Raw genomic sequence first — 24,898 nt, 5'->3', positions numbered from 1 at the left:
GGTGAAACTGTGTGATTTATTTAGAATTCAAGGCACACTTAACCAGTATGGCTGCCACAGCATTCTGCAGCGATACGCCATCCCATCTAGTTTGGGCTTAATGGGACTATAATTTGTTTTTCAACAGGACAATGACCCAACACATCTCCAGGCTGTGTAAGCTGTCATCAAGGCAATGGGTGGCTATTTGAAGAATCTCAAATAAAAAATATATTTGTTTAACACTTTTTTGGATACTGTATGATTCCATATGTGTTATTTCATAGTTTTGATGTCTTCACTTTTCTACAATGAAAGTAAAATAGAAAAAATAAAGAAAAACCATTGAATGAGTAGGTATTCTAAAACTTTTGACTGGTACTGTATATGTTCTATATCTACATTGTTTTCGATATGCCCTTTATTTCTCCAACCCCTTAACCCCGCCCCCCTCCCTCCGCAGTGGGAACAATACTGTATAATAGATTTCAAATGCCATCCTTTCATACATTGTCCTTTTCCCAAGCTTAGTCTTCTCTTCTCCTGTTTGCCTGTCTATAAAGTTGTGTTTTTATACTGTGTTCCCAGGTGGCTGTATGCACATGGTGTGTCCCCGTGCCCAGTGTAAGTTTGAGTGGTGCTGGATCTGTCGTGTGGAGTGGAACAGGGAGTGTATGGGCAACCACTGGTTTGGCTGACTCTGAGACCTCAGAAAGGCCCTGCCGCCACTCAGGAATACGTGCCTGTGACTGGAACGCAAAATCAATCATGTGTTTAAAAGACTCAATAAAGCTGTGCCCTGACCTATCACAATCTCTTAATCAGTGACCTCATTTGCCTTCAGTCACATTAGATAAATGCACAATGGTTGTCCGGCTTTAACTGGACAATATAAAGGATTTACACTTCATTTTTTCCTTCTTGTCAAATGTTGTCTCTGTGTCCATTGTACATCACAACCTTGTTATAAAGAATACAATGTTGTCTGTGTTTTATATAATATATCCCGTTTAGCTGACTTACAAGTCATGTGTGCGTACATTTGACATACGAGTCGTCACGGGAATTGAACCCACTGTCCTGGCGTTGCAAGCGTCTTGCTTTATCAACTGACCACTCTTTTAGTCTTTGTTACTTAATGGTCTGTTAGTCTTTTTTTTCCCCCACCTGCTTTGTTGCCCTAGAGTGGACTTTAGCTTTTCGAACACACCACCCTTCTTATGACATTATTGTGGCACCTGTCAATCACATTGTTATGGCAACCACGTCCTGTCCAACTCTGAGCTGTCGCTGCATATGGCCAAGTCATGGTGTTGTCATTTTGGATGCCTTAGCTAAGATAAAAAAATCATATGAAAAGACCATTGGAATCCTATATCTAGGCATGAAACTGGTTTGTCAAGAGTGGGGCCACTTGGTGATTATATGTACCGTAACAAGCCACAATACATCTGTACTGAGCACACACGTAAGCTGATAAGAAGCCATAAACATGTCCACAGTTTCTCCAACATGTCTTAACAGCTCAGACAAACTCCAAAGCTGTTAAACATTAGAAGATAGGACCATTGCTTTGTCAGTGTCATCATTGTTAACTTTGACATAAAGGCTGTTGTGTAACAAGCACATGAGTCAGAATGTACCATATTGTTCAGGTACAGTACTGCAGGTAGCTCACTAGTAAACAAACAGCTGGAAGGAAAAACAGTGACTGGGGCCTGCAGAAAGACTTTCCTTTTACCTGATATCCGCCTAACAACAATCCACTTCTCATCTCTCTGGATCACACGGCTTTAGCAGGTTCAGAGTCTACCGGAATATACCAACTCCCTGTGTTTTGAGTGAAAGCCTTTGTTTGGAAATAGCGGCTCATTGTAGAGTTACCGTACCTACACTGGTAGGCTGGTCGCAGTCATATTGGAGCTGTGTAGTTAATTGTTTACAGAGAAGCCTTCAGGCCTGGAACACGGCAGGATGAGGAGACTGAACCGGGTTAGTGCCTCTGGCCGTTACAACCCTGCCATGGAGATGGAGATGACCGATGGAGTTGTCAACCAGGTGAGGAGAAAATGGCACTTTGAAGTTTACCAGTCTCTCTCAATGTCGTTATCTGTTGATATTTTTCCATTTCTGGAGTAATCGGAAACCCTCTCAATACATTTTCAATGGTTACTAGGCTCCAAACTGTGTATGATTAGAGAGTAGTGGGTTACTATACTTCTTACTGGGTGATATATTTCAGAATTGGACATTTGAGTACATGCTATGATGCAGTTCTATGTACTGTAGTGTGATGTATGCGTGTCACTGCAGTCTGAACAGCAGCCAGTTGTTGGAAGTGCGATCTCGAGGACATCTGTGTCCAGTGCTGCGAAGGCAGCAGCCCAGTGGGCGTCTTACACCTGCAGCCGCTGGAAACGAGTCTGCCGTCAGTGTGTGAAGAGAAAACCCACAGGTACCATTGCAGATAAAACGCCAAACTCAAGGTACACCTAGATAAGACTTCAAATACTCTGCACTCTATCAGGCTATGTGATCACCTTCTTGTTTAAAGGGGAATTCTTTGAGACCATGTACAAAGGCCTGGCCTTGGATGAAGATGTCATAGATGGAGGAGACAAAAGCTTCCACCTCAATAAAAGACTGCTAGACCATTTCAGAGATCTGGCTTCCAGCAATCAGGACACTGATGAGGTGAGGGGTGGATGGCATTTACGTTGTAAAATGGGGCTAAAGGTATAGATAGATGTAAGATATATAGATTAGATGTGGTCTGATTTGAAGGCTGGTGATGATTCATACAGTCAATAATCCGGTTTGGTCATAGGTGGACCTTCAGTACCTGAGTGATGTAATCGCAGATGGAGCCGACCCCAACTCAACGGACCGATACGGACAAACTGTCTTGCATGAGGTGAGACTGAAGTCTTCACACGTCATCAAATGGCTCAAAGACCTTCTGTTGTGGCAGCATCGTTGTGAGTGAAGCCACTGTGTGTTCAAATGGGCTCCTCTGCCTGGTTCTAGATCTCGAGGGCGTGGAACGTGGACGTGATGCGTTTCTTCCTGGACAGGGGGGCTGATGTTCTGCGTCCTGACTCCTACGGGGTCACGCCCCTGCACGTTGCCGCAGCTCTGGACTACGAGGAGATGATCCACTTCTTGTTGGAGAGGAAAGGTCAGAGGTCAATTGTGTCTGTGTCACTTGTGTGTTCTGTAGGTGAGGGATTTGAATGTGTCTTGTACTGTAGCTCACACATGCATGTCCTGTCTAGCCGACATTGGTGCTCAGACCAACATGGATCATCAGACACCTCTGCACTACGCTGCTAAGAATGACGCGGTGGGGGCAGTCAAGGTGCTGCTGCAGTATGGGGCAGACATCTCCGCACGAGACTACAAAAGGAGAACCCCTCTACAACTGGCTGCCAACCTAGGTTCATACCTTTACTTGCCTCTGGGTGCGCATTTCACACTCCATACTTTGAATTAGAATAGAATAAAACACAACTTTATTGTCCAAACACACATGGAAATGTACCCTCCACCTCACCTTACAAATAGCTCAATTGCACATTACACAGTTATTTGCTGTACTTGATTATGCTTCTTTTGTTGTACTCCTGTGTGTTTTCAGACAGGAGTGAGGCTGCACGGACACTAATGGAACTAGGGGCTGATGCTGGGGTAAAGGACTCTGATGGTCAGCTTTGCATCACCGCCATGATTGACAAGATGACCTCAGTGGTAAATATGGGTTGGATGGTCACTGACCAAATGAGTCGCCATACTGCAGTACATGCTCCAATTGTATAGTTTGTCCTGACAATGTGCTAGTTGTTGTCATAGAGTGGGTTCTGTATGTGGTCATCCTATAGTATTGTTCAGCTCTCTTTGGTCTTGTCAGGCTCATTTGGCTCTGAACCAGTTCCATGTGACTGACCGGATGACCAGGCAGCAGTTCTACTACCTTCACCTGCTGGAGCCAGAGCCACCCTGCAAGCAGAATCCACCCGGACAGGGCTCACAAGGTATAGTCTGAAAAAATATATATATACTATTTACACAGAACAAAATGTCCTATATGGCCAATGCTCCCACTAATAAAAATACACTCTGTTTAACCACCTAACTCAGTGGGTCAAACCGTGCAACAGACTTGTAAACTATTTTTTTAAAACTTGTGTGATCTCTCATTTCAATTTTTTTGTCTTCCAGAGGGTGTTGCCAGTGAGCCTACATCACCAGTATGTCCCACTCTTTAAGGCTAAACAAGCAAATCAAGTGATAATGGATGAAAACTAAGTCAACTAATTTGATCATGAATTTTCCCTGAGAATTGTTCTCTCTCTGTCTGTCTGTCTCTCTCTCTCTCTCTGTATCCCTCTCTCTCTCGCCACAGTTGGAGTTCATAGTACACCAGGGGAAGTTGGATCTCATCATGCACCCTGTGGTTCTGAAGCTCATCACTGTCAAGTGGAAACTATATGGCAGGTCAGTTCATGAGAGAGACTTTTGCCAGACAGGAGTGGCAGGTGTGTCACTCCTGCCAGATTGGGCTCTGTCACCCCTCTTCCTCCTTCCAGTCTCATGCTCTGTCATAAATGAAATATACCATAGGCCCTAACCAGTTAGACACGTAGCCGAAGGTATTTACTGTTAATACAGTACTGAATGGTGGCTCAGTATTTCACTCTGAATAGTAAACTGGTGTCTCTGTAGGTTGGGGGCTTGGATACTCCTACTCCTTAACTTCCTGTTTATAGTCTCCTGGACGACCGTGGCCATCTCTGTGTCTGTCATCCGAACCGAGGAGCCTTATGTTTTCCCTGAGGTGAGAAAGTGAAGGACAGAGGGAACATATATACTGTATATACACACACAGTTGAAGTCGGAAGTTTACATACACCTTAGCCAAATACATTTAAACTCAGTTTTTCACAATTCCTGACATTTAATCCTCCGCAAAATCCCCAGTTAGGATCACCACTTTATTTTAAGAATGTGAAATGTCAGAATAATAGTAGAGAGAATGATTTATTTCAGCTTTTATTTCTTTCATCACATTCCCAGTAGGTCAGAAGTTTACATACACTCAATTAGTATTTGGTATCATTGCCTTTAAAATGTTTAACTTGGGTCAAACGTTTTGGGTAGCCTTCCACAAGCTTTCCACAATAAGTTGGGTGAATTTTGGCTCATTCCTCCTGACAGAGCTGGTGTAACTGAGTCAGGTTTGTAGGCCTCCTTGCTCGCACACGCTTTTTCAGTTCTGCCCACACATTTTCAATGGGATTGGCTTTGTGATGGCCACTCCAATACCTTGACTTTGTTGTCTTTAAGCCATTTTGCCACAACTTTGGAAGTATGCTTGGGGTCATTGTCCATTTGGAAGACCCATTTGCGACTAAGCTTTAACATCTTGACTGATGTCTTGAGATGTTGCTTCAATATATCCACATAATTTTCCTCCCTCTTGATGCCATCTATTTTGTGAAGAGCACCAGTCCCTCCTGCAGCAAATCTCCCCCACAACATGATGCTGCCAGCCCCGTGCTTCATGGTTGGGATGGTGTTCTTCGGTTTGCAAGCCTCCCCCTTTTTCCTCCAAACATAGCAATGGTCATTATGGCCCAGCAGTTCTATTTTTGTTTCATCAGACCAGAGGACATTTCTCCAAAAAGTACGATCTTTGTCCCCATGTGCAGTTGCAAACCGTAGTCTGGCTTTTTTATGGCGGTTTTGGAGCAGTGGCTTCTTCCTTGCCGAGCAGCCTTTCAGGTTATGTCGATAAAGGACTCATTTTACTGTGGATATAGATACTTTTGTCCTTTGCTGTTGTTCTGGGATTGATTTGCACTTTTCGCACAAAAAGTACATTCATCTCTGTGGTTGAAAAGGGAGTTTTAATGACTCCAACCTAAGTGTATGTAAACTTCCGACTTCAACTGTATATATAGATAGATTTTTTTTTTTTCATTAACTCTTCAGAATTACATTAAAAGTGTGATGTTTTAAGATTCACACACATTTCAGTCCTTCATTTAGATCCACAATGAAATCATCTGAATATGAAGGTCAGAAGTATGTCACGGGTCATACAGATGTTTGGACATTGATAAAGTCATTGTGGACCCCGGGAAGAGTAGCTGTTGTGATTGTAACAGCTAATGAGGATCCAAATAAACAAATCTAAATATAAAAAGTATATTCACCTGCAGGACTGGTGGCGTGTGTTTGGGGTGGTGGTAGCTCTGGGGCTAACAGTGGTGGAGGTGGGCCGGGAAGTGGCAGAGATGATAGGCTCCAGCAGGAAGCTAAGGAGCTGGCAGAGTTGGTGTGAGCATCGCACCAACGATGACCTGCGCTGCACACACCCAATGTGGCCCGAGGTACAGCACCTTTTCTTACACAGGAGACACACACAGACACACATCTTTAGTGAAGTTTTTAGACCTGATCTAGGCTCACACAAGTAACCAAAATAAATGTATTTTAAGATCTAAGGAAAAGTCCTCCTGACCCCAATACATTATTTTGGCAGTATGCCATTTGTAAGGCTACAGGTTGTTGTAATCCCCATTGAGAATGTGGGAATTGACATCTTCTTTAAAATAAAATTGTCCTCCTGCTTCAAAGGAAAAACATTTCTTGGAAGAGCAAATCAAGTTGATCCACCGCATGAAGGGAAACTACTTACAAGACCCCTGGTAAACACATTTGTGTTATATATGATACAGTACATCTCATATGGATATGTTGTAACTCTGGCCCTTTAATAATGCTCTTCCATTACCTAACTGGCAAGCAGACGATGGGATCTCATTTGGCTGTGTCACAGGAACATCTTTGATTGGCTGGTGTACATACTGCTGATGGCTGTGTTCGGGATCCATGTGGCAGACATCTTCTTGCTTGGAGGAACACTGCGGGACTACAGCCTGCGCCTCTTCGCTGTGGTCATCATCTTCCTCTGGCTCCGGCTGATGAAACACGTCCGAGCCTTCAGGTGATCAGACTGACCAACCACTGAAGAGTCCTCTTTTAGGGATCTTTTTTAATTTCTTACTTGTCTTCCTGAGGAAGTGCAAGGCATTCGTTCATTTTAGAGCACCAATCTTGTGGTGGAGAATAATTAATCTTTACTTCCCTTCCCCGCCATTGATGACTGTTCTCTGGTACCCAATGGATCATGGAAAGGAACAATAGGTTCTGAAGAAAAAAAGAAAGAAAAAACACAACTGAAACTAAACCCAAAAGCCTGAGCTTCCCCGCGAACAGTGCATTGTGTTCATGGGGAAGCTTAACGATAATAATGACACCTGGTCAGCGTCCCTATAGGTACACCTGGAGTTATCAGGTTCCATGACAACAACACATGAATAGGGCGCCACAGGTGTTCCCCCCCCCGTAGTGACAACGAAGGAACTAGAGCTCATAGGCCCCCATACGGACATGGCTCTCATATCCAAAATACACATTTTTTAGAACAGCATGTCTGGATATTTCCAAACATAAAGTAGCCAAATACTAACCCACATTGAACTCATACAGCAGATCTTAGAGCCATTGCGTCTGAAAATTCAACAGCGTTACACCAATACCACAACCTTTGATCCTCATTCTGTACAGGGTTATGGGTCCTTTCATTGTCATGCTGGGGAAGATTGTGGGGGATGTGCTACGTTTCCTCTTCCTATATGCAGAGATCTTTATCCCTTACGCGTGTGCCTTCTGGATTATATTTGGAGGTACGTTGGGAAACAAACCATAAGATCATGCATATTTTATGAAACATACCCACAATATGACATGGCATATGCTACTGCAGCTGTCCTGGTATGATACAAAATACACAAACAACTGTATTTACGGTCTGTCTGCGACCTGTCCTCCCCAGGTCAGGCGTCAATACCCAGTATGCGGACTGTACCCCAGCTGCTCTACAGCCTGTACCGCATCACTCTGGTGGACGAGTATGAGTTTAACGCCATGGTGGAAGTGGACTCGATCATGGCCCACTTCCTCTGTGGTACCTTTCTGGCTCTGTCCTCCATTCTGTGTGTCAACCTGATGATTGCCCTTCTGTCGGACACCTTCCAAAGGTACGGGCTGCTAAAATGATATTTGGGGAACTAGCAGATCAGTAGTGTGCTGATCAGCCTTTACAGCTTACACTCGTGTGCGCTCAAGTACTGTATATTGTTTGTCTACGCCAGGTTTGCGTGTTTATCTACAAACAAACATATGACTCAGAATGCATCTGTCACTCTCAGCATCAGTATGTATCTCTTCTGTCAGGGTGTATGACAATGCACTGGCCAATGCAGTAATGCAGCAAGCAGCCATTATCCTGCAGGTGGAGGAATCCATGCCCCGTCTCTGCCGTTTCTATGACGACCAGCACATCCACCGCTTCTGTGCCCCTCTTGGGGAGTTATACGATGATGACATCAGAACTGACTCAAAGCGGCACGCTGAGCTGAAGACGATCACCACTCAGATCAAGGTGACGGGATGGGACATTCATCTTTAACACCTGCGTTTGAACTGTATGTCTTTTATATATCTGTGTCTGCCTGCGGGTTGGTTTAGTTTAGGGAGGTAGAGGGCTTGTTTCTCTTTTTTACCTGTTTCCGACACTTCAGGAGACACTAGATGAGTTCCTGGAGATCCAAAAAGAAGTGAATCCCCCCGAACAAGGACGACCTGATGAGAGTGACAGGGCCTCAGGGTAGGCACAGCACTGCCTCTCTTTTACCTGACTTTAGGAGTATGGAACAACTATGCTGTATTGTGGAATATTTCCAGGATTTGTGTCAAGATCTCTCTCTTCCTGTCTCTCCTAGGGAGAGGCGCTTCTCATTCCCTGTGCAGGGGGAACACCTGCAGACTCTGCAGAGGCTCCAGGTGGACCAGACCCAGCAGAGCCAGGACCTCAGTGCCCTGAGGGCAGACATGAAGAACCTGCAGGCCCTGATCCATCAACTGATCCAGTCCCAGACCAGCTCATGTCAGTATTATGTTGACCTCGTAAAGAACCTTCTATACAGGGACTATACACTAAGACAGACCCGATAACTAGTCTAGTGCAGTCTGACTGGGTCAAAGACTAAACAAAGAGTAAAGCCCGTTCAAATCCAGAGGGAGTGCATATTTGGATTAATAGTCTTTACACATGATGTAGTCATTTGAACTGACATCATGAATGGCTCTATCATTCAAATAAGAGAAGCTCTACCATATAATTAGAATCCATGGACTTTACTCTTTGTTTAGTCTTTGACCCAGTCAGACCGCACTTCACTAGTTCTATTTCTTTGAGGCCTACTATGATAACCTGTCCCTGTGCCTGTTTCTTCTGTGTATTTCTGTGCTAAAGTATAGCTATGTTTCACTGTCTCCTGTCTGTCCATAGCTGACAGATTGCGTTATTTTGTCTCTGTGCAGGTGTGGGCTGTGGTGTGACTGTGAAGGCAGCAGAAAGCACTGGGTCAGAGCCCGTCGAAGCGCCACCATACAGGTGAGGTATCACTGGTTTAAGGCATCTTGGTTATCTTTAGTTTTCGTAACGGGTCGCCAAACGACCTATGGGGAACTCCATCCCCTTCACGCGATGTGATTGAGATGTTTACAGTCACGCCACACCCTTACTGTACCCATGTGACCTGCCACTATTAAATGGCTGTGTGGCGTGACATACTGTATTTTTTTAATTCTCACCTTTGTGTTTTACATTACGAGATAACTATTAATTCCCTTCTAATTATTTTCTTACGGAATGACCTACTCTTGTTATTGTGCCTGCCCATAATCACTAACTTGTATTGCTTTTTGTCGTGCTTTTCCATACTAGCTAGTACGCTAATTAGTTTAGGGTCTATCCCGTTACCTCAGAAGTTAGCTCGTAGCTAGCTAGCTAAATTAGCCACACATAGTTACCGTAGCTAGTTAGCTTGTTGTACCTGTTGGCGCTTGTTGACTCGCGGTGTCATGCCAGTCCCCGCTTGACTTCCACACCAGCCCGTTGATCCAGCATTACCACTCCCTAGCTTGTGATCACGGAGCTCAGTGGTGATGTAGGCTACCGGTCCTCGCTTGACTGAGTCCACCAACGCCGAGACTGACAGTCCACGCTTGACTATATACCTTGATACATATTTAGGCGGGAGTCTCGCCCCCGAAGCACGTTGGGTCAGAGCCAACAGTTACCTTTTTCTTGGAACATACTTCTCTTATGTGAAAACCCTTTCTTTGTAAACTGATTCAGTGCTGTACACGGGATGTTGTTCCACTCATGTCAACCTTGTGAAAAACAACTCCCAGCCTCAGATGAGCACACACTTTGCATTCTTTGCTTGGGAGCTGAACATGTTCAAGGGGCAGCACAGAGTAGCAGCTCTTGTACTCACTGTCAGAAATTCAAACCAAGAGCATTGAAATCTCGACCTCTGGATTCTCATCAGATGAGTCTGCTACATAGATGAATGATCATTCCAAACGCTCCAGGTCTAATGACAGGTCTCACTCCCCTTGTGATCCGCCGCCCAATAAACCTCAGCGCTCATCCGCGCTTGGGCACAAATCTCAACACACAGTCGTATGGCAACCATTGAGTATGCCCTCGAAAAGCTACTTGCCAGGCTTCCCCCGCCGGTACCAAACCCAACCCCAACCTTGTTGAATCGGATGACGGTCGACCAGAAAATATCGGAATGTTGTCGGAATGTTTAAGAGAGCAAACAAGAACCTCAACGTGGAACATATACTTACTGCCATGGCGTCCACATCCAAGTTTGATGGATTCAGTTCTTCAAAGACTGAGACATCCATACTGTTGTTTAAATACTTTGTGCGTGAGCTCCAATGCTCTTTTTTTTTAAATGGGTGGATCAGCTTAATATTGCGGAAATATGGATGCTTCCAACAATGTAATTGTCTGCATCATTTCCAAACCCCCTTATCCTTTTTTGGTAAATATATATATCCATATACATACACGTACATATCCATATGCATACATAAACATGAATATAACCATATGCATACACAGACATTATATATATATATATATATATATATATATACATACACATACCTACATATATATATATATATATATATATATATATACATACTTTTTTGTTTAGAATATACCTTTATTATTCCCCGCAAACCATACCACCCTTCCCTCAATTGGAGTAAACTAATAATCAATATTATACACATTTTACAGACACAATCTATTGTACAATAGTTATATTTTGTTTGTTTTTAGTCCTTCCTCTATTTCTGATGTCCATCCAGTTGTATTTCTATTTGTAACTGTGCTATTTCACAACATTTCTGAACCTATATACATTTTACAGACCCCGTATGATTTACATTGGTTATCTTGTTATTAGTCTCACCCTTCAGCTCCATTCAACCCCTCCCATCTATCTCTTAACACCATCCATTCTGGATTTCTATTTGCCATATATTTTTCAACTGTGCTGTGATGCTTCTTCAAAGTACTGAACCTTTCTACTCTCATAGCTTCTACAGATTGTAAATTCAAGATAAACATTTTTGCAAAAATAATTATTATATTATTGATTGATTGACTATGGCTTTTCAAATCACCCAGTATTGCTATCTGCAGCGTTAGTTCTAGGTAAATTTTGCAATTTTTCAGCCATTCCTGGACCTGTGACCAAAAACGAGCTACATATGGACAATACCAAAATAAATTATCTAATGACTCTGCCTCCTCACAGCAAAATCTGCAGAGCTGGGAAGATTGTATCCCCCATATATATATAACATTCTATTGGTTGCAAGAATTTTGTATAGTAATTTAAATGGAAAAATTCAAATTTGAATCTGGCGTTGTTTTGCGTGTCACACATATATATATATATACATATATATAAGCCATGTGCCATGGAATGAGTACATCGAAAATCTCTTCCCAACTATTTTGCAATTTATATGGCACAGCTGTCCATTTTTTGGTCCTTAAATGAAATTGGTATATGTTTTTATTTATTACAGTTTTCTTTAACCATTTATGTTCTTTAATGCAGTTACTTACGTTTTACCCCTTCTACTTGCCTCTTCCATTTATGTGGTAATGCTGCAATTAGTTGGTTGTAATTTTGGGTAGAGCAGACATTTCCATATGTCTGTGTTAGCTGCATGTGTGACATAACTCCACCAGTCCTATTTATGATATTATTCACTAACATTATACCTTTTTTAAACATTTCATCCATTTTTTTTATCAATTAGTATATTTGAGTTTAACCACATATTTGTTGTATTATTTGTTCTGTATTTTCAGGTGTATTAAACTGAAATTGCAACCAACTTTCTAAGGCTTGTTTAAAAAATAACGATATTTTGAAGATTATTTCCTTGTCAAACAACCGAAAGGGAACAGTTGTAATCTGAATAAAGGGAAAAAGGCCATTCTTGAACATAGGATGAGACATTCCTACCAATTTACTAGAGAACCAGTTTGGATTTAAGTATAACTTTTCTATGACTGATGCCTTTAGACTAATGCTTTAATATTTCATCATTTCTGACCTCCGAATTCATATTCGTTATATAAATAGGCCCTTTCAATTTTGTCTGCCTTGCCATTCCAAATAAAATTGAAGGTCACTAGGTGTAGGCAAAACCATAAGCAAATAGGTAAACTGTGATATGACTAAAGAGTAAATCAGGGTGATTTTTCCACAAATAGTCAGGTATTTTCCTTTCCATTGTAGCAAAATCTTATCTATTTTTGCTAACTTTCTATAAAAATGTATTGGAGTGAGATCATTTCTTTATTTTGGGATTTTTATACAGAGTATGTCCACATCCCCGCCAGACCATTTTATTGCTAAACTACACAGTAATGTAAAATTTGCTAATTTTTTTTGTGATCCAATAAGTAGTATAGTACACTTATCATAATTTGGTTTTAATCCAGAGAGGTTAGCAAAAGTATCTAGATCCTCTGTGAGGCCGTGGAGGGATTCTAGTTGTGGTTTTAAAATAAAACATGAATCATCAGCATATTATGAGACCTTTGTATTTATGCCACGGATTTCTAATCCCTTAATATTATTGTTGGATCTAATTTTAAAAACTAACATTTCGATAGCAATAATAAATAGATATGCCGATAGTGGAAAACCTTGTTTTACTCCTCTAGACAGTTTAAACATTTCTGAGATGTAGCCATTATTTACTATTTTACACCTAGGGTTACTATACATAACTTTAACCCATTTTATAAGAGGTTCCCCAAAATTGAAATATTCTAGGCATTTATATATAAATTCCAGTCATACTTTATCAAAATCCTTTTCAAAATCAGCTATGAAAACCAGGCTGGTGTCCCCGATATTTCATAGTATTCCATTGGTTCCAGTACTTGTCTTATATTATCTCCAATGTATCGTCCATGTAAAAAACCTGTCTGATTAGGATGAATCATATCTGACAATACCTTTTTAATTATATGCGCCAAGCATTTAGCTAGGATTTTTGCATCACAACACTGAAGTGTAAGAGGTCTTCAATTTTTTAAATGGACTGGATCTTTATATATACCACTTGGATCCTGTTTCAGTAATGATGAAATCAGACATTGTTGCGTGTCCAATAATCTACCATTTATACAGTGAGGGAAAAAAGTATTTGATCCCCTGCTGATTTTGTACGTTTGCCCACTGACAAAGAAATGATCAGTCTATAATTTTAATGGTAGGTTTATTTGAACATCTGAATGATTCAGAGGACAACAGGTGAAAGTTTTGTGGTCAGATGAGACCAAAATGGAGCTCTTTGGCATCAACTCAACTCGCCGTGTTTGGAGGAGGAGGAATGCTGCCTATGACCCGAAGAACACCATCCCCACAGTCAAACATGGAGGTGAAAACATTATGCTTTGGGGGTGTTTTTCTGCTAAGTGGACAGGACAACTTCACCGCATCAAAGGGACGATGGACGGGGCCATGTACCGCCAAATCTTGGGTGAGAACCTCCTTCCCTCAGCCAGGGCATTGAAAATGGGTTGTGGATGGGTATTCCAGCATGACAATGACCCAAAACACACGGCCAAGGCAAAAAAGGAGTGGCTCAAGAAGAAGCACATTAAGGTCCTGGAGTGGCCTAGCCAGTCTCCAGACCTTAATCCCATAGAAAATCTGTGGAGGGAGCTGAAGGTTCGAGTTGCCAAACGTCAACCTCGAAACCTTAACGACTTGGAGAAGATCTGTAAAGAGGAGTGGGACAATATCCCTCCTGAGATGTGTGCAAATCTGGTGGCCAACTACAAGAAACATCTGACCTCTGTGATTGCCAACAAGGGTTTTGCCACCAAGTACTAAGTCATGTTTTGCAGAGGGGTCAAATACTTATTTCCCTCATTAAAATGCCAATCAATTTATAACATTTTTGACATGCGTTTTTCTGGATTTTTGTTGTTATTCTGTCTCAAATAAACCTACCATTAAAACCTACCATTATAGACTGATCATTTCTTTGTCAGTGGGCAAACGTACAAAATCAGCAGGGGATCAAATACTTTTTTCCCTCACTGTATAGGAGTGGGTAAAACATGCTAATAATGCCTCCCGGGTGGTGCAGTGGTTAAGGGCGCTGTACTGCAGCGCCAGCTGTGCCACCAGCGACTGGGTTCGCGCCCAGGCGCTGTCGTAACCGGCCGCGACCGCACAATTGGCCTAGCGTCGCCCAGGTTAGGGAGGGTTTGTAGGGATATCCTTGTCTCATCGCGCACCAGCGACTCCAGTGGCGGGCCGGGCGCAGTGCACAGTGTTTCCTCTGACACATTGGTGCGGCTGGCTTCCGGGTTGGATGCGCGCTGTGTTAAGAAGCAGTGCGGCTTGATTGGGTTGTGTATCGGAGGACGCATGACTTTCAACCTTCGTCTCTCCCGAGCCCGTACGGGAGTTGTAGCGATGAGACAAGATAGTAGCTACTAAACAATTGGATACCACGAAATTGGGGAGAAAAACAGGGTAAAATTTTTAAAAATAAAAAATACATACAATTAGCTTCGGTTAGTGGAGATGGAACGAAAACATATTCTTAAAGTACTTCCTCTTTCAAAATATCATTAGGTGATGCTTGACTCCATCATTTGTAAAAAAAAAAAAAAAAATTGGTAGCATTTCTTTATTGAAGATTGAAAAATAATTTGTTGCATTTTCCCCCATATTCCATCCAGTTCGCTTTATTTAAAAAATATATATATATTGCACTGGATCTTTCCTGAATAAGTTCCTACATTTCTTCTTGTTTTTCCTCTAACTTATTATGTGCCTCTATGGTACAGTATTTATTGCTTATCGGTTCTGTTAGTCCTTCAAATAAATACTCTATTATAGAGGCACAGAATCAATGATATATTTACTTTTGGTGCCAGAGAGAATGACTCTTTAATATGGACTCTTTTGATCTAAATGTCTTTTGTTTTATAGATGAGTACTGAATTGCATTGCCTCTAAAGGCACATTTAAAAGTGTCCCATACAATAGGGGGATCTGCTGTACCTATGTTATGTCTAAAAAAATTCAGTTAGAAATTCTTCTGTCCTAGTTCTAAACGATTCATCATCTCGTAGGCTTTGCTTAAATTTCCAATATCCTCGCCCACGTGGAAATTCTATAAGAGTAATATATATGCCAATTATGTGATGATCCGACCGCATTCTGTCCCCTATCAACACTTTTTAAACTTTTGGTGCCAGAGAGAATGACATAAGAAAGTAATCTAGACGACGAGGCTTGATTAAGCCTCCGCCATGTGTATCTCACTAGGTCAGGGTATTTAAGCCTCCATATATCCACTAATTCCAATATATCCATGACATTCATGATTTCCTTAAGTGCCTGAGGGGGATAGTTTGTAGTGTGATTTCCCCTACACTCCATAGTGGTATTTAAAATCGTATAAAAATCTCCCACCATAATAATGGATTCTAGTGTTGCTTGTAGAGTTGATAAATTCTTATATATTTTTTCAAAGAAACGTGGATCATCATTATTTGGACTGTATAAGTTAATAAGCCATATCTGTTAACTGTCCAATAACATTTAAAATAATCCATCTACCTTGATGATCTGTTTGGACAATTTGCACATTTGGATTAGAATTACTATTAATTAATACCATCACCCCTTTGCCCATGGGAGAAATATATTTCACCTCCCCCCAGTCCTTTTCCCACAAAACTTCATCTAAAACTGTTGAATGAGTTTCCTGTAAACAATATATATTATATTCCTTCTCTTTTAGCCAGGTAAATACTGATCGTCTTTTCTTATTATCTGCTAGGCCATTACAATTATAACTGGCTATACTTATTTCACCACTTACCATAATGAGACACAACTTTCAATTCACTTTATCAAAATATATGTTTGTAAACGTATCATTAAAAAGTAATATGATGATTGAGTGTCTATATAGTTGTACCATGATATTTGTATTGCTACTAAGTAAACCTCCAATTGGCCCCCACTATTCCACCCGCTAAAAGCCCTCCTCATCCCGAGTTGGGTTGTCATCCCAATGCCCGGCAGACCACCCCAGACCCCGCCGTATCCCATAGCCCTGAAGAGACTGGGATCCATCATTCGAAAAGAGCACACAGTGCCACTCACAGAACAGAAGTAGATCAACCGCCAAATGCATTTCCATCGCCCTCACCTCCATTTGTATTATATGTAGCCATATAAAAATAAAAAATAATATATATATATATATATATATATATATATATAAAAATTAATCCTGTTTCTTATTTTCCATAATTAGCTATTAATATTTCTAGTAATGTAGGCAAAAGAAAGGTCTTGATTTACGAATGCATATACAGCTGCAGCTGAATGAGATGGCCTGCAAAACTGTGTCAAAAAAATGGGCAGAAATGGGGAGATTTTATTAACCATTGTCACGTCCTAGATGATGGAGGTCAGATATACCCCCTTCCCCTGAAACATCCACAACACGGTCTCCCGTAGTGACCATATTCCCTGAAACACCCACAACATGGTCCCCCGTAGTGACCATTTTCCCAAGCATCTCCATGCAGTCAGACCTTTGATTTTGTGCTACCAGGGCCACAATAATATGCCCCCTTTCTGAATGTCTGAGTGTGACCCCCTCCCCATGTGTTACTGCAGCCAGAACTGCCACTGCCTGGTTAGGGGCACCCCACCGGAATCCCCACCGGCTAGGTACAAGGTCGTCAAGGTTCTCATTAGAAGCTTTGAGAATTTCCTTGTATATTATGCTCTCCCTTTAGGGGGCTTTGGCTTTGCAGGACCAGCCCTGCCAAGCAGGCTCAGAATCTTGAGGGGGCAGTGCTGCTCTAGGTCTCCGACCACATATTGACTGCATACAGGCCGCTTACAGCAGGCCCATAAAACGGTTAGACTTCTCCTTAGTATCTGGGTCATTCAGGTGGGTGTCTTAGAGTATAGGGTTGTGGACTGTTCCATCAATATAGGATCATAAATAAATTGATTAGATGTATAATTTATTTTAAAACACTTTTCCACCATGATAGAACAATAAATAAATAAATAAGATGTATAAAAATGATATCCCTCATCTGAACAACATTGAAAGCTCTCTCACAATCCCCGCTCAGAGCAATACATTGGTTCTGGGATATGCAACCATTTCCTTTCTCACTCAACACCACACTTTCCCAAACACCAAAAAAACACACACCACACCTCCCACACATTCTGTGCCTTCTGTTTACTGAGTTTTTATCTTTATCATGTTGAATTAGTGCTTTTGTGTTCCAATTAGTTATTGGATACAGAATTGTATGCCGTTCTGTAAATTCCTTTCGGAACTGGTCATTCATGCCAATTTTTGTGCCAGCAAGTCTTTTACCCAGGCTTTTAACCATTATTTTATCTTTAAAGAAAGCAAATTTGGCAACCATTGGGCATTCATACCTCTACCCTCTGTCCGAAACGGTGTACACGTTCTAGTTGGATTTTGTCGACAGCTTCGCGTGGGATCTGAAGCGCTGTAAGGAGGAACTCTCTAACTACACATTCAGGAACTTCTCCTTCTTTCTCTTGGATACCTGTAAATACCAGATTATCTCTCATGGCTCTAGTCTGTATGTCAAGTAAAGCTTCTCTCAGAAATATGTCCTCCTTTTTAAGTTCATTAACATCGGTTTCAATCTCATTGACTGTCTCTTTTAGCTTGTTTGTGTCTTTCTCCAATGTCGCAGCTTTTTCGACACTCATCTAGAGAATTGCCTTCAACTCTTTTATATCCTCTCTGACTAGCAGATCGGTTTCAACCTTTACCATTCCCGGTGGTGAAAATATTAAATTGTCTGAGTCTGTAGAAGAGTCACGTTTTCATTTTTGAAATAGGTTCCCTTGTCTTACTCTCCGTCATGTTTGGGTGTTGCTTGTTTTCGTAGTATTTGTCGATACATTTCTCTAGTCTTAAGATTTGTTTTGTGTTGTTATCCAGATTGAAGGTTATCACCCACCAGATTGTGTAGTGCTAATATTTAGTCTAACTTACCGATATTGAATATTACGTTTTTATCTTGAGGTGTTCTACATAGTTACTCTCAGTCCGCTACCTGGACTCTTAGACCTACCTCTATCAGCCCTCTGATGGCGTCTCATAGACCTACCCATATCAACCCTCTCTCAGCCCTCCCAAATGACAGAACCCCTGACATTCCAAGCATATGCACTCGCTTAGCTACAGTTCACGGTGCAGATGAGAATAGTTTTGCCCATTTTCCCCTGTATGGACAAATAATTTGCTTCGCTTGTTATGCCTGCTTCGCTCAGTCACAGTTCAGACCAAGAGCTGCCTAACAAATGATGCAGGGCATCTGATCGCTTCCTATGCAGGGCACATGACAGCACTACTTCAGTCGCTAGGCTTAGCAATTCAGCAGCAATACTGGCCTTCTATCAGTAGGAGCTGCGGCCCACCTCCTCCAAGTGTCTAAGGAGGACAGAGAAGCACAGATGACGCTTCAGCGCCTCATTCCAAATCCTAGAATGCATCAGCCAGCAAACCATTACTCCAGTCCCAGGGCCCCAACTGGAATGCCAAGAAGCCAGGATCAGACTCACGCTGCACCTACTCAGGAGTGGAGGAACAGACACTCTCAGCCCTACCGAAGAGGTGGAGCACAGCGTCACCCAAGAGGCAGAGGCGAACCATATGCAAGCTGTGTCCCCTCTGCACCAAAGCACGCAGAGCCTCGGTCCTGAGCTGGAAAAGGTCAATGGTTACGCACTCTAACACAAGGCTATGGACTACAATTTTGGTAGCGATCCCCACGTTTCAGGGGTGTCTTGAAAACAACAGCTTGCAACCTTGCTCAAAAGCAAACACTCAGTAATCTCCTTTAAAAAGCATGCAATTGAAGAGGTAGAACCAGCTCAACAAAACTAATTCTGATTCTACTCAATCTATTTTCTGGTGCCAGAAAAGGGCGGAGACCTCCGTCCGGTCCTGGAACTAGAGTGCCTGAATCGTCATCTTTCAGCCCTTCAAAATGCTAACAATCAAAACCATCCTTCAGTTTGTACAACCAGGAAGATTGGTTCACCACAGTGGACCTGAAAGACGCATAATTTCATTTTCTACCCTTCAGCCTTTCACTTGCCCCTCACACTTTCACAAAGTGCATAAGCGCAGCGCTAGACCCACTTCCCCAAGCAGGAGTCAGCTTCCTGAACTACTTACATAATTGGCTAATATAGGGAGGGTCGCAAAGCCAAGCTTTGGCACATGCATCCATGGTCTCAGATCACCTCTCTGAATTGGGACTAACAAGGCACTTGGAAAATACTTCTCTGGTCCCAGTGTGTGCACTTCCTGGGCTTGACACTGGACACTCAAGTCATGCGAGCAACACTCTCCAGAAATAGTGGCATCTTTGACTAATTGTCTTTCAACATTCAAACTGAGAAAACAGGTGACGTCACAAGACGAGTCAGAGGCTACTAGCCCTCCTAGCTGCTGCAGTCCATGTTGTACCATTGGGCTTGCTCCACATTCGGCCAATAGAGCAGATGTACAACAGACACTATCTGTGTCCCAGAAGGGAGAAACACAAAAAGCTGATAACATCAATGAGTTGCTGGAGAACAAAACAATGGTGGCGCCTAGCACTTCAAACTCCCAGTGGAGTGCTTCTAGTTGCAGTTCACAACCGGGTGACTTTGACCATAGACGCCTCCCTACAGGGATTGGGAGCAGTCTTGAACCAGTCAGGGGCCCGTGGTGTATGGTCAGCACCATGGAAAACGGCTCACATCATCGTACTGGAGCTCAAGGCGGTTGACCTTTTCACTCCGGCACTTCCTCCCAGTACTGAGAGGACAACATGTACTGATACGGACAGACACCACAACCGTGATTGCAAACATCAACCGCCAGAGCGGACTGAGGTCCATGGAACTGCACCAGGTAGCAAGGGAGCTACTGCTTTGGGCAAACAGACACCTTACATCCCTCAGAACACCTGCTTGGGGTGGAGAATCAGGCAGCAGACCTCTCCAGAGGAGACCCTCTTCCGTCAGACTGGAGGATACATCCTACAGTAGTGGAGATGATCTGGGCGCAATTTGGAAAGGCCACCACTGATCTGTTCGCATTGCAAGACTCAACCCATGTTCCTATGTGGTTCTCCACAAATGGTCCGGCAGGCCCAATTGGAGTCAATACCCTATTACACAGATGGCCAAGTGGGCTGCTGTATGTGTTTCCACCAATTTCCTTGCTCCGTCAGGTCTTGGAAGATCAGTCTTGAGAGTGCGTCAATTCTACTTGGTTTTCAGACCTTGTACAGCTGACAACCTCCCACCATGGGGACTCCCTCTTCGAGTGGACCTCCTGTCACAAGCGAATGGCAAGCATTGGCACCCCAAACCCAGCATACTGAAGTTGTGGGAGTGGCACCTGAGTGTGACCGCCTTGTAGCTGCAGGGTTGCCCTCCTTAATTGATACAGTTCAGGCAGCCAGGGCATCCTCTGTGCTAACCCTGTATTCCTACAAGTGGAATGTGTTCAGGAAGTGGTGTGTCGACCATGCGGAATCGCCATCTTCCTGCCCAATTTCTGTCATTTTGATTTCCTCCAGGTTATGGCTACAGAAGAGTCCCCATCTACATTGATGCATCACCATAGGCACACCCTCTAGTATCACAATTCATGAAAGTAGCCCACAGGCTACAGCCCCCCAAGGCTCCTTCAGTACCCTTATGGGAGTTAGATGTTGTCCTACTTTCACCATTTGAGCCCCTGTCTTCACTTGAGATTAATGAGCTCTCAGTCAAGACTGCCTTTCTATTGGCTATTGTTTCAGCCAAGCGTGTTAGATAATCACATGCACCTTCTACCCATCCTTCATGTCTCACTTTAGCAGAAGTTGGATCTCAGGCAGTGCTTCGGCCAAATCCAGCCTTCTTACTTAAGGTGCTTTCATCATCACATGCTAACCAGCCCTTAATCATAGCGGCATTTCACCTGCCTCCCCACTTCTCACAGGAGAGTTGTGAGTGGCATACACTTGTCCGGTTAGGGCATTGAGTGCTTCTCTTGCTGCAACAACGAAAAAGAAAGAGAGCGTTGGGTTACGGATGTAACCTTGGTGCTCTGAGTATCGGGTCGCCAAGCTTTCATGTCGTTCCTCCACCTCCGTGAGGTTTGAGTGACGTAATAGACAGTATGTCATACCACACAGCCTTTTATAGTGACAGGTCACATGGGTACAGTAAGGGTGTGGCGTGACTGTAAACATATTTTGATATTAAGTATCTCAATCACATCGGGTGAAGGGAAGGAGTTCCCCATAGGTGGTTTGGCAACCAAACACTCTACCAAGGTTACATCCGTAACCCATGTGTATGTAGAAACCCTTTGTTGTAAGCCTGTAATTGCATAGTGCACTCTGCAGATGGCCACAGGGTGTCTCAGCAGTCTGCTTTACAAGTACAGGGTGTGTCCAATTTGACCTGTTTACTTTGAACTCATGAGTGTTGTAATATCCAATCCTTCAGGGCCTCAACAGGTTGACTCCTTGATGCTGAAGATGCTTGTAACCACAGAGACTGCACAAGCAACACGAGATCCAGGACCAGACAATAAGGATGAAACCTTCTAACTAACATCTGTCTCCTTATCAGTTTTTAGGTTATTCAGATCATTTATGGTATCTTATGGTATGACTACAATACATGCAGTATATGTTTGCTAATCTAATAGATGCGGTAAAGAGGTCAAATGGAAGCATATTGTGGAGGATAGGAGGAGGACGCCGGATTGGTGCATATTCAACGAATCGGATATTCTTAAAATCTGTCAAATCCGGTTCCGGTGGCATGCATTGAAATGCGTGGCTTTTCTTTTGCAAAATAAATATTTTCAAAATAATTGTTTACATATAACATCACATTAAGGTGTGGGACATTTACTGTATTACAAGGAACAATAGCAGGTCTGTTTCGCTCCAGTAGCTGGCATATTCTGTCCATTCACAATTCACCTATGGGAACATGGCGGCTCTTAACACCCGACAACAGAAGGAGTTGGCCACTACTATCCGAGAAATTGATCGTGACAACATTACCTCTGCCTTCGACTTGCAATTAAAAACCAATAAATGAATCTCTTGCACTGCTCTTGCACTGCTAAAGTGGATACCTACTCAACTAAAGTGGAAAGTTTAGAGACAGTGGCCAATCTGACAGAAGGGCGACTCCATGACCTGAAATACATTTCCTAAAAATTAAAACAGAATAACTCAAAAAATACATTTAATGTGGGGGTCACAGGACTTGAAACTGGTGTGGAAGCGGGCAACCCAACTTCCTTCATGAGCAATCTTTTCTATGAACTGTTTGGGCAGGAGAAACTGGGTCCCATGCCGCTGATAAACATTGTGCACCGTACGTACGAGTCCTCTCCAGAACGGATCTTTTGTCTATGATTGTACAAATCCACAGTTTTGAAGTCAAACGACAAATTGTTCGCCTCACAACGGATTCGGGGGCTCTGACCTATGCAAAGAAGAGGCTCAGCATCTACCCAGATCTGAGTGCTGAACTGCTGAAAAGAGGGCGAGCTACAACGAGGTGAGATCCCAGCTACGCAAGCTAAACCTGAGATGCGGCTTCATCCGCCATGCAAAACTAATTTTGACCTTCTAGAATACAACGCAGATGTTTTTTCCACTGCCAAGGAGGCTCAAGACTCCTTCGATAAGCACATTAAGGCCAACACACAAGGGGACGAGCCAACCGATTTTATTTTAGACTGACCACAATTTGGTTGGCTCAATATTTAGGTATGCTATCCACACAAAATCACGTAGCCTAGCCTATGGCTGTGATGCTGCCCTCAGCATAAGACAATGATGAGGAGGGAATTGTTCACATGGTGGGGCGGGGTTCGCTTTTCGTGGGGAATTACCAATGTGTCGGTTTCCCTGTGGGTCCAGCTTTTTGTTTCACATCCATAGGCTTATTAACACTACAGCTAACAATTGAATCGTTAATATATAAAAAAATGTTTTTAACAATGGCAACACTAGCTATTCTCTCTTGGAATTTGAAAGGCCTAAACTCACCTATTAAATGTTGAAGCTGTCGATATCTTAGCAAGAAACCCTATCTATATAGCAATTTTATATATAGCACATTTTATATATGTAAAGACAAGATTATATCAAGAATAGTCTGATGGGTGACAATAGTAGCCTATCACCTGTGAATGATATATTATCACATGTGAATGATGCCCAGCATAAGGCAAGAAACAAAGCCTTTTTTTGGCGACTTTTTCTAATCATAGTCACACATAGTCACACCTCATGGAGCACACCTTAGCAGCGAGTGTGTTTCATAAATGCACCTTTATCATATAAAATAATCACGTTTGCGGTCACTTTTGATAATGGTGTTTTCCCGCTAATGGAACATTCACGCTTATAGCCTACTGCCATGTGCGCATTGCTGTACTTATAATGTGAGGAAATAGACTAATAGTTTGTCAACATTCAAAGCTAAACGTTCTGATCTGTGTCGTCAGCCACATTGCGTAAAAAAGTTTTTTTGATGCTAGTGGTTGTATTAATTTGTGATCTATCGCATCCCACAACTGTTCCAGACTATGTTTTTTCTTGCACAGAATAGAATAGGTCAACTTTTGTACTATGGGGGATAGTAGATTGACATAGGCTAGTGTTTTTGCTGTTCGTTAGGCCTACTCATCTTGTTGGCTGACAAAAAGTAAATTTGGACAGTTCTTCCAATATCTTCAATATGCACCTCAGAATTGGATAGGGACCCACGCAGTTGAGTCCCCGATGTGTTTGTCTTCACTTGTAGCCTGTGAGAAAGACCGATCATGTGATGGTCTGTGAACTCTGTGAAGCATTTATTTGGGCTGCAATTTCTGAGGCTCGTAACTCTAATGAACTTATCTTCTGCAGCAGAGGTAACTCTGGGTCTTCCTTTCCTGTGGCGGTCCTCATGGGAGCTAGTTTCATCATAGCGCTTGATGTTTTTTGCAACTGCACCTGAATAAACTTTCAAAGTCTTTAAAATTTTCTGGATTGACTGACCTTCATGTCTTAAAGTAATAATGGACTGTCGTTACTCTTTGCTTATTTGAGCTGTTCTTGCCCTAATATGGACTTGGTATTTTACCAAATAGGACTATCTTCTGTATACCACCCCCACCTTGTCACAACAAACGCATTAAGGAAAGAAATTCTACAAATTATATTTTACCAAGGCACACCTGTTATTTGAAATGCATTCCAGGTGACTACCTCATGAAGCTGGTTGAGAGAATGCCAAGAGTTTGCAATGCTGTCATCAAGGCAATGGGTGGCTACTTT

The 24,898-nt window shown here is 42.5% G+C and overlaps 2 protein-coding genes and 1 long non-coding RNA gene across 7 annotated transcripts in view; 2 read left to right on the top strand and 1 right to left on the bottom strand.

Moving 5' to 3' along the window:
- Positions 1-789, top strand: part of prkn (parkin RBR E3 ubiquitin protein ligase) — a 123,397-nt gene extending 122,608 nt beyond the window's left edge. For both annotated transcript variants that reach the window (XM_036983069.1, XM_021608414.2), the window contains one exon: positions 568-789. In XM_036983069.1, coding sequence (XP_036838964.1) covers positions 568-677 — 110 coding nt within the window. In that variant the 3' untranslated portion in view covers positions 678-789. The remainder of the gene's footprint in view (positions 1-567) is intronic.
- Positions 790-940: 151 nt separating this feature from the next.
- Positions 941-24,171, top strand: LOC110527220 (transient receptor potential cation channel subfamily V member 5). Of its 4 annotated transcripts, none has more exons than XM_021608393.2 (21): positions 941-2,037; positions 2,293-2,434; positions 2,534-2,673; positions 2,807-2,893; positions 3,007-3,157; positions 3,255-3,416; positions 3,617-3,726; positions 3,887-4,010; positions 4,198-4,226; positions 4,382-4,473; positions 4,702-4,813; positions 6,201-6,371; positions 6,619-6,689; positions 6,821-6,988; positions 7,612-7,730; positions 7,880-8,084; positions 8,281-8,488; positions 8,628-8,713; positions 8,829-8,992; positions 9,430-9,502; positions 22,056-24,171. In XM_021608393.2, exons 1-21 carry the CDS (start codon positions 1,954-1,956, stop codon positions 22,069-22,071), a joined length of 2,514 nt encoding a protein of 837 aa, XP_021464068.1. In that variant the 5' UTR covers positions 941-1,953; the 3' UTR covers positions 22,072-24,171. The 4 variants fall into 4 exon arrangements, 2 of the variants coding, with proteins under 2 accessions (XP_021464068.1, XP_021464062.1); XM_021608387.2 differs by having other exon boundaries at positions 3,255-3,440; XR_005052557.1 differs by lacking the exons at positions 9,430-9,502; positions 22,056-24,171 and having other exon boundaries at positions 3,255-3,440; positions 8,339-8,488; positions 8,829-8,858.
- Positions 4,691-10,083, bottom strand: LOC118965274. Its single transcript, XR_005052559.1, has 4 exons — positions 9,945-10,083; positions 6,776-7,191; positions 6,195-6,380; positions 4,691-4,808 (listed from the first exon to the last, which is right to left on the bottom strand). It is a non-coding gene; the product is annotated as an uncharacterized LOC118965274 (long non-coding RNA).
- Positions 24,172-24,898: the final 727 nt, after the last annotated feature.

The sequence above is a fragment of the Oncorhynchus mykiss genome, chromosome 1, assembly GCF_013265735.2.
Source record: "Oncorhynchus mykiss isolate Arlee chromosome 1, USDA_OmykA_1.1, whole genome shotgun sequence".
Taxonomy (NCBI): Eukaryota; Metazoa; Chordata; class Actinopteri; order Salmoniformes; family Salmonidae; genus Oncorhynchus; species Oncorhynchus mykiss.
The sequence above is the reverse complement of the archived record's forward strand: the minus strand, read 5'-3'. Positions and strand labels throughout refer to the sequence as shown.